Source organism: Chenopodium album, chromosome 12 (genome assembly GCF_948465745.1).
Source record: "Chenopodium album chromosome 12, dcCheAlbu1.1, whole genome shotgun sequence".
Classification (NCBI taxonomy): domain Eukaryota; kingdom Viridiplantae; phylum Streptophyta; class Magnoliopsida; order Caryophyllales; family Amaranthaceae; genus Chenopodium; species Chenopodium album.
The window spans coordinates 41,726,118-41,735,318 of record NC_137845.1 but is presented as its reverse complement, the minus strand read 5'-3'; the positions used below and the strand labels follow the sequence as shown (position 1 = coordinate 41,735,318).

The 9,201-nt window shown below is 34.9% G+C and overlaps 1 protein-coding gene across 1 annotated transcript; it reads left to right on the top strand.

The window, feature by feature from the left end:
• The first annotated feature begins 366 nt into the window (after positions 1-366).
• On the top strand, positions 367-8,575 carry LOC145570524 (threonine dehydratase 1 biosynthetic, chloroplastic-like). The gene is made up of 9 exons (XM_081629645.1): positions 367-926; positions 2,559-2,738; positions 2,837-3,109; positions 3,373-3,579; positions 4,256-4,504; positions 4,583-4,656; positions 7,269-7,386; positions 7,858-7,992; positions 8,079-8,575. Exons 1-9 carry the CDS (start codon positions 480-482, stop codon positions 8,217-8,219), a joined length of 1,824 nt encoding a protein of 607 aa, XP_081485771.1. The 5' UTR covers positions 367-479; the 3' UTR covers positions 8,220-8,575.
• Positions 8,576-9,201: the final 626 nt, after the last annotated feature.

Below are 9,201 nucleotides of genomic sequence, written 5' to 3'. Positions count from 1 at the left end.
GAGAGATTTAATAAGAAAAACTCATCTTTTTTCTCTCCCCTCTTTTCCTTCCCTTTTTATCTATCTTAACTAGAACTGTCAATTCAAATAAACAGGTCGGATTTAGATCGGGTTTGGATCAAACTATAATACTTATTAAAACACGTTTTAAACCCTTAGATTCCATCCATAATGGAAACAATTCTACCAAAATTCCAATTACTAGAGGGTTGAATTGAAGGGTTGATGAAATGCAATAATAAATTATTTTTACCGTACAATAATTAAAGTGTTACTGTTACAAGGTGCTCGACCAATCCTACATTCCTTGTCGTCTAACAAAATAAATAAAAGGAATTAAAACGTGAGAAAACATTAGATTTTTTCCCAACCCCTCTTTCACAAACTCCCCCAATAAAAAACACAAACAACGCCAAATTAATCATCACTTTTACAACTTTTTTCCTCCGCCACCTCTCAATTTCTCCTCAAACACAATAATGTCCCTCTCATTCCTCCCCTCCTCCGGCGGCGCCGCCACCACCTTCGACTCTATCTCCTCCCTCAACCGCCCCACCATCCACCCAACCTCATCTCTCCTCCCCCTCCCCAAACTCTACCGCCGCCATTCCCTCGCCGTTAAAGCCACCGTCTTCTCCCCGGAAGAAACAATCACTAACACCCCTCCGCCGTCGTCGCCGTTTTCGTCTGTTCCTCTTAAACTCGTATCGACCGAGTCTTTGAAGTACGAAAGCGGTTACCTCGGCGCTGTTCCGGAGTTTCAATCGTCGGAGAATAATGACTCCGCTGTTGCTATGGAGTGTTTGACTAATATATTGTCGTCTAAGGTTTATGATATCGCGGTTCAATCGCCATTGCAGCTCGCGGAAAAGCTGTCTGAGAGGTTAGGGAATAATGTTTGGCTTAAGAGGGAGGATTTACAACCGGTGCGTTATGATTTTTCAGTTTGATTTTTTTTGCATTTGAATTTTTTTTTTGATATGATTGTTGGCGAATTCGATTGAACAGAACTCGAGACTTTAACCAACTAAACTAGTTGACAACCATTACTTGACAGTACTCTCAGTTCTCATAAGTGGTTGCTGATTTTTTATTTTATTTTTTATTACTTGTATTACATGATGCATATCTTGAGTCATTAATAATTTTATGTTATTTGTTGATTATGATGATTGATGTTTGGAAGCATAATTTAGGTCAGCTTTTTTTTAAAAAAAAATAAAATAAAATTGCTGATTTAATTTAGTTTAGGGAATTATAGAAGTTATTATCTGAAAAAACAAATATTTAGTTGAATTTGCTGAGGATTAAAGATTGGTACTTTAGATGGTTAATTTTGCATTTTTTTTTTTTTTTTTTTTGTTTGTTCTGATGAACAAGTTTATTTATTTTTCTCTGTAAATTTACTTGTTTTAATGAATCAGGGTAGTATTTTTTTTTTCGTTAATTATGCTTGTTTTGATGAACTAGCAAGTAGCATAGTCAGTGGATGGCAGTGTCTCAAAGATATGCAAGGTAGTAATCTACTGATGTAAACTTGCAATATCGTCCTGACAAGAAATTTGGAGCGTAGCAATTCTAGTGTTACTTTCATTTTAGCAAATGAACGGCTGACAATAACAGTTTCGCAATTAAAATTAAACCTTTTTCTTTGATTTGGTCTGCTGAAAACGTTGAAAACTAAATTAAAGACGTTAAAAAACAAAAAAAAAAACTTGTATAATTGCAAGGAATTCAGAAAAGAAATTGTTTTCAGGGATTTAAATTGTGGATTATGAAATATTGCAAAGTAGATGAAACCTCTACAAGATGCAAGTATAACTCTTAAGGAATTGGTGTATTGTACTCTACTCCTTCTGTCATAAATTTTTAGTTACCATTAGCAAATACTCGTAAATATTGAGGGAAAAAGAAGGATAGTGGGAGCAATAGAAAAGATTTTCTTTTTTTTTTTACATTTTTTTTTTGGGGGGGGGGGGGGGGGGGGGGGTTACCAGACTTGGTTGGTAAAAATGCAAAAAGATGTAAGCTTTACGATTTTTAGGACTATTGAAAGTAAACATAATAGCCTTTGTCCCTTAATACCACCTTCGTCTTTACAGTGTTGTAGTTTTTGTTCCATACTTCTACCTCCATTTTTTCCTATATATATAAGAAGTATATGTAGTATATATTTTGTCATCTCCAACTCCACCTTGGGGAACCCTATTTTAGGCAACACATCTCTTACTCTGTCACTTTTATCCTAAGAAAAAAATACTCACATAGGCAGTCCCTCTTTTGAGTTCTCCTTGTTTTTTGTCGCTACAGTAATGAGTAGGTTTCATGAAGATGGAGGTTATAAATTCTTGTACGAAATTACGGTAACAATTTCATGAAAGTGCCGTCCTTTGTACTCTCATCTCTGTTCATCTAGAATTTTGTTTCCTTTTCTATAAAGTAAATTCTAAAATTTTGAGGTGATAAAAAAACATGAGTTTTTTTCTCCTTGAAAGCTTCTAATTTATATTTCTTCATGCCATGGAGTTTTTGAGGGTTCTATAATTCTCCTTTTGCAGGTCTTCTCATTCAAGCTAAGGGGTGCTTACAATATGATGGTAAAGCTTCCAAAAGAGCAATTGGAAAGAGGGGTTATATGCTCATCGGCTGGAAATCATGCCCAGGGGGTGGCTTTGTCTGCTAAGAAATTGGGTTGTAATGCTGTAATTGTTATGCCTGTGACTACACCAGAAATCAAGGTTTGAATATTTGTGACAATTTCTTATGCCTTTGCGTGGTATATTATGACTTCATTTCTGAGTTGTCTTAAAACTGATGTTTTCCGTGTTTTATTCAGTGGAAATCTGTAAAGAGGCTGGGTGCCACAGTTGTTCTTGTGGGTGATTCATATGACGAGGCACAAGCATATGCTAAAAATAGGGCGGAAGAGGAGGGGCGGACATTTATACCCCCATTTGACCATCCAGATGTCATAATGGGACAAGGGACAGTAGGCATGGAGATTGTGAACCAGTCAAAAGGCCGTCCTCTACATGCGATCTTTGTTCCTGTAGGTGGTGGTGGACTCATAGCTGGTATTGCTGCTTATGTAAAGAGAATTCAACCAGAGGTTGGTTTTTGGCTGTGCATTTTTTTAAAATTTACTGTCCATAGTGATATTCAGTGAAAAACATTACTCTGTAGTTCTTGTTATTATTTTTCTTATGCTTTGAAGAGCTGTGGTGCACATGTCTGTATGCTTTCTTTGCTACTATGTTTGCAATGCATGTCCTTTCTACTTTGCTTTTACTGATTTCTTAATCCTTCAGATTCCCTTGTAGTAATGTCAATTTATTCTTATCATGATGCTATATGTGCTATATCTCTTATCAGGTCAAAATTATAGGGGTGGAACCAGCTGATGCCAATGCAATGGCTCTTTCATTACATCATGGACAAAGAATTATGCTAGATAAAGTTGGAGGGTTCGCGGATGGTGTTGCTGTTAAAGTTGTTGGGGAAGAACCTTTTCGCATATGCAAGGAATTGATTGATGGTGTAGTTCTTGTTAATCGTGATGCCATTTGTGCCTCTATAAAGGTTAGCACCAAAATTTAACCCAAGACCTGCAATGTAGATCCATGCTATCTATATTTCATGTATTGTAATTATAATTCTATGTCGCATTCTGTTCAGTACTTGTGACACACTTTGATTTCTGTTTCCCTCTTTCGTAGATTCATGTATTTATGAAAAATTTATCTCTCTCTGAATATGGAACCTAGTTATTTGTTACGAAGCCACGGAAGTAACTGTTTACTCATTGCAGGGCTCACTACTTTTTTGTTGATGCAGTATTATTGAATATGAATTAGAATTATTAGAAGCCTCAGTTCATCACTTGAATGTTCAAATTCAGATTTTTTGTTATTAAGAATCACTCCTAAGCTAGATTGACCTTGATTTCAAGAAGGATGTACATCATCATATTGACTCTTGAGGCTTATAAGATTCTCATTGTCGTCATTATGCCCATCAATAATTATTTATTGCTGAAATCTCTACTCTTCTATGTCTGAATTCTGTTGTGAATTAATTTTTCTTAACCTTGACCACACATCTCATTCTATCAAAACAAAAAAATGGCTTTAACATTTTTTGAATTTAATGACTACTTTCAGCTAATATGTCATATTTTATGCTGAAATGCCAAATATTGTATTGGTTCAAGGAATTAGTAGTTGCTAGAACTAATATTCTGATTTGTTAAATGTAGAACATGTTCGAGGAGAAAAGGAGTATACTGGAACCAGCAGGTGCTCTTGCTCTCGCTGGTGCAGAAGCCTATTGCAAATATTATGGCATAAAGAATGAAAATGTTGTTGCAATCACCAGTGGGGCTAATATGAACTTTGATAGATTGAGATTAGTCACTGAACTTGCAGACGTTGGTCGGCAGCGGGAAGCAGTACTTGCAACCTTTATGCCTGAAGAACCTGGTAGCTTCAAAATATTTGCTGAGATGGTAGGCCACTCATTTGAAAGTCAACCTTCTGCACTTTAAGTAGCTCTTATTTATATTCAAAGAATTTTGGCTTTACAGGTGGGGCCAATGAATATTACAGAATTTAAATACAGATATAACTCTGCAAAGCAAGAAGCTTTAGTTCTCTACAGGTAAGAACTCCTGAAGTCATCTTTAAAGCCTCAATCTTGACACCTGATGTCGGCTTCATTTAATAATATCATTTCACTTGTTTGCGTTTTATCTTGTTGATTGCTCTAAATTTCCAATTAGCTAGCATTCTGTTCTAGTACAGAATTTATTGATGGACCATGACAAGGAAAACTCCCAATTGGCAAAAGTAGGAAATTGTTGAAGTGGTTAACTCTGACTTACATTCGATTTTATAACTTAAGCCAACAAGTTACTCTGCTTTTCTAGAAATTTTTTTTTTCCTTTTGTTAGTTTGTTTTTATACAATATTCCACTCACTATTACAACCTCAACTGTAAGTATCCTTCTATTGTTTTAGTTCGTCTCCCAAATCCATTGAAATAAAGGGATGACATGAAACTTGAGGGAGCCTTGAAAGGATATTTGTTAGTCTGGATACCCGCCTTTTTGAAAATTGCTGGTGATGTAATCATATCTATTGCTCCAATCATTTATTATAAGTCCTAGAGGTCCATTTTGAGTCTTTGGCATTCACCCTTTGTGGTGCCAATTGAAGTATGAATAATATCCAAGGAAGGCAAATTCATGAAGAACGTTCCTCGAGTATTTTAGAAATATGTAGGAATTGATTGTTAGAGTTGGCTATTGGGTTGTTTAGTTTAGGTCTAAGTCGGATCAATTTTGGTTAGGTCATGTTTGGGTCAAGTTAAATTCGATTCTATTTCCATTTGGCTTATTATATTTATATTCATTAGTAGACACATTGATTGTTTAGTTAAGTTTAGTTTGGGTTGGATAAAGTTCGAGTCAAGTGATATCAAGTATAGTTGGGGTTTTGGGTAAGGTAATAGGGTACGGGACAAAACTGCAATCATGATTCTCATAGAGTCAAGATTATGAGAAGTGGTGAAATTATAAATTGTAACATACCACCCATGTCTTCTAGAAGATTACTATATTTTCAAGTGAATTGTTACAGTCCTTGGGTGGTCTTGTGTTATAAGATAATGCGTGACAGTCTGACAATTGGATGGTTTCACATGCATAAACCCGGATATGATTAGAGTACGACAAGAAAAAATTAAATATAATTTAGAAAGGGTGTGGCTACCTGTGTGGGCGTGTGGCTCACTCTTTTTTAATTTGGTTGTGAAAGTGTTAGGTTGAGAGCAAAAGGTTTCACGTGGTTACATTAATGTTTGCTTCCAATTTTCAGTCGTTGTGATGTATTATTGTATTTATTGAAACCTACTGTTCATAAGCCATACTTCATTACATTAGTTGGGAATAAGATCAGTTTATGAAATTCCTTGCTTATGCATTGAGGAGCTGGGTAATTGAGGACTTGAGGTAGATTGATGCACATTCAACAAAATAAATCCGAGCTGTACCAGAAACGTATGTCTCCCTCCTTGTACAAGGCTCACATCAATCAATTTCTTAAGTTCATAATTTTTCCAGTGCGCTTCATTGTGACTGAAGTGCACCCTAGGCACAATAGGATCCCTCTCACCTTAGTGCACCTTCAGCCTTTTTTATACACTGATTTGGTTCGGCAGTATATGCATCACTGGACCTTTCAGGAATGCATTATAGAATGTCCACTGGTCTTGCATATGAAATAAGAGGGCTAACTAAGGGAGCTTCTGAAGACTTTATTTGATTTATAAGGTCTTTCCATAAGGGGAAAGTCATCGTTTCCAATTTAATGAAATGTTTTTAGAGTTGAGATCAGAAATCGAGAATCTTGCAACATCTTCTAAGCTTTCTGTTGGCTGTTTGGGAGTTTGGTTTGGTTTACTTTAATTGGGTATGTTGATCCATTCTTTTTGCTTGTTCTCTCACAGCTTGTATATTCTGATAAAAATTTATAGAAGCAGCAGTCAGTTCTTTTGTCTGAGGTTTTAGCTGCTCTGTTTGTAATTCAAGAAGCAGTTCAAGTTTTCATTTCTAGTGAAGCCATTGCTTAAACTGCTAAAATTTGTTGGCAATCGTCCAAACTTGATCTTAGCTATACAGTTTGAGTTTATGAGTGGAAAATAGTTTGGAGTGTGCTGGTTGCCAGCATAGCTTTTATTATGCAAGCTGCCCATCCTGAAATAATTCTAATATGCAGCATATATATTCCGGAATTCCCAAGCCTTTCCTTGACCCGAGGGATATGTTATCTTGTCTTAACTGAACTTCTAGTGATTTGATTGTCAAAAGCTGTTATACAGTCCAGGGCTTAACCAATGACGTCACATTTGAGTTGAGAGTCAAGTAGGTGGGAAGTTTTGATGTTTTAAAAAATAGTAGGTGGTAAAATTCAAAAAAAAAAAAAAAAAACTGTAGGTGGTAATTGCTAAAATAGCAACAATTGTAGGTGGTAATTGTCAAATTTTCCTTATATAAACCCTAATGCACCATAAGAATGTATATAACTCTAAATTGAAGCTTGTATCTGATGTCATTCTTTATAAGCTGTAAGTTTTCTTTCCTTTTGCAATAGTCCTTTGACAATGTTTGTCATCCAGGAGTACCTATAAGGCTATAACGTCTATATATGCCTAACAATCTTATTTTAGAACAAGTTGTGATTTTTTTTCGCTGGTTTATGTTTATTTTGCAGTGTTGGTCATCATACTGTTACTGAACTTGAAGCAATGAAGGAGCGAATGGAATCTTCTAAGCTACGAACAATCAACTTAACGGATAATGATTTAGTTAAAGATCATTTACGGCATCTGGTATGCATCTTCCTTATTTTGAAGTCAAAATTTCCATTAACAGATGATTACGAGTACTTTGGGTCCAAAGTTGTCACCAGGAACTTCCTAAGAGAGCCCATATTGGTGGGGAAGGTTATGGTGGAATCACAGAGAGCAATGAGACAAAATTATGAATTCCAATATTTAAATATCTATCAACGATTAAAAAAAATTTTACAATAAAAATGCTTTGCATAGAACTATGGAAGGTCCCATTGAGCAGTTTTTATTTTGAAAGAAAGAATGAAGGAGAGCAGTTTATTCTAGAAGAATGATTTATTATATGTTCTTTTTAAATGTCTCTTAAAACGGAAATATATTATCACACTGTTGCATTCACTACGCCCGAAGAAGGGCTTGACTTTATCAAGATGCACTTTCATTGTTTGATTACTGTGTCTCTCAAGGTAGATTTCATTAGAATTCAACGCTGATTACCTTTTTTTGTAGATGGGAGGCCGGTCAGATGTCCAAAATGAACTACTTTGTAGATTTATTTTCCCAGAAAGACCAGGAACTTTGATGAAATTTCTGGATGCATTTAGCCCACGATGGAATATTAGTTTATTCCATTACCGTGCACAAGTGAGTTTTTTGCATTTTCCACCCTCATAAGTCATAACATATCTGTATTTTTATTTTTCTCAAATTATTATTTTTATATGTTTTAGGGTGAAGCTGGTGCAAATGTGTTAGTTGGAATCCAAGTTCCTTCATCCGAGATGGACCAGTTTCATCAGTGTGCTGACAACCTTGGTTTTATGTACGCTATAGAGAATGAAAATGAAGTTTATGAGGTGTTAATGCACTGACTTGTAGGCGGCGATAGGATCAAACAAGAGCTTTTGGACATCTTAAGAGAAGTGATGGTGCAAGTACCAACTGTGATTCAAACATCTTCAATTGACAAGCAAAGCATTTATTGTTTGATGATTTGTTGGTACCCATCAACTCCCTTTTGTTGCCTAATCTTTATTTTTCCTTCAGTAACTTGGGTATCCAAGCAACTCGCTTTAACAGGATAATGATTGTATTACTACCTTCGTCCTACTAATATTATCATATACGTAGTACTAGTTTTGGCTCCGTGTAATGTACGGATCTATAAAGTATGATTTATTAATAATTATATTCAATTGAAATAGAGTTAATTGAAATTAAATGACTTATGTAACAATTTATTATTTTTTTTTTTTTTGAAATTTAAATTTATTAATGTTTATCCTTTAAATTCTTATGTGTTGCAAATATAAATAAAAAAAATTTATTAAAAGAATTTTAATTTTTTTAATAAATTTTTTTTAAAAAATTAGTATTTTGAAGGGAAAATTTTTCACAAAATTATGCCAAGTGTCCCCTTCGATGATTACTTAGTACTCTCTTCGTTTTTAAATTAAAAGCCTATTTCTCTTTATTATGTGAGTAATAAATGCTAGATCAAGGCTTTGTATTAAGGGACGGAGAGAGTATAGTATAGATGAGGAAACACATATCGATGAGGAAACACTGTGTTTTAAAACTTGGTTGAAGAATAGCATGTTTTGCTCTTGTTTGATTTCTTTCCAAGTTTTTATATTTCTCTCTCCTTTGAAAAGGAATGACGTAAATTTAAGGAAAAAATTGATAAAAATAATCTCAACTTTTGCCCATTCGCTCAAAAAATCTCAACTTTGGATTATTTTTAAATAATCCGAACTTTTTGGATCACTTGCTCAAAATGATCCTAACCGGTCACCTAACCAATAGTAGGTAAAGCCGTAAAGGTGACACGTATCACCACATAATTGGTTGATG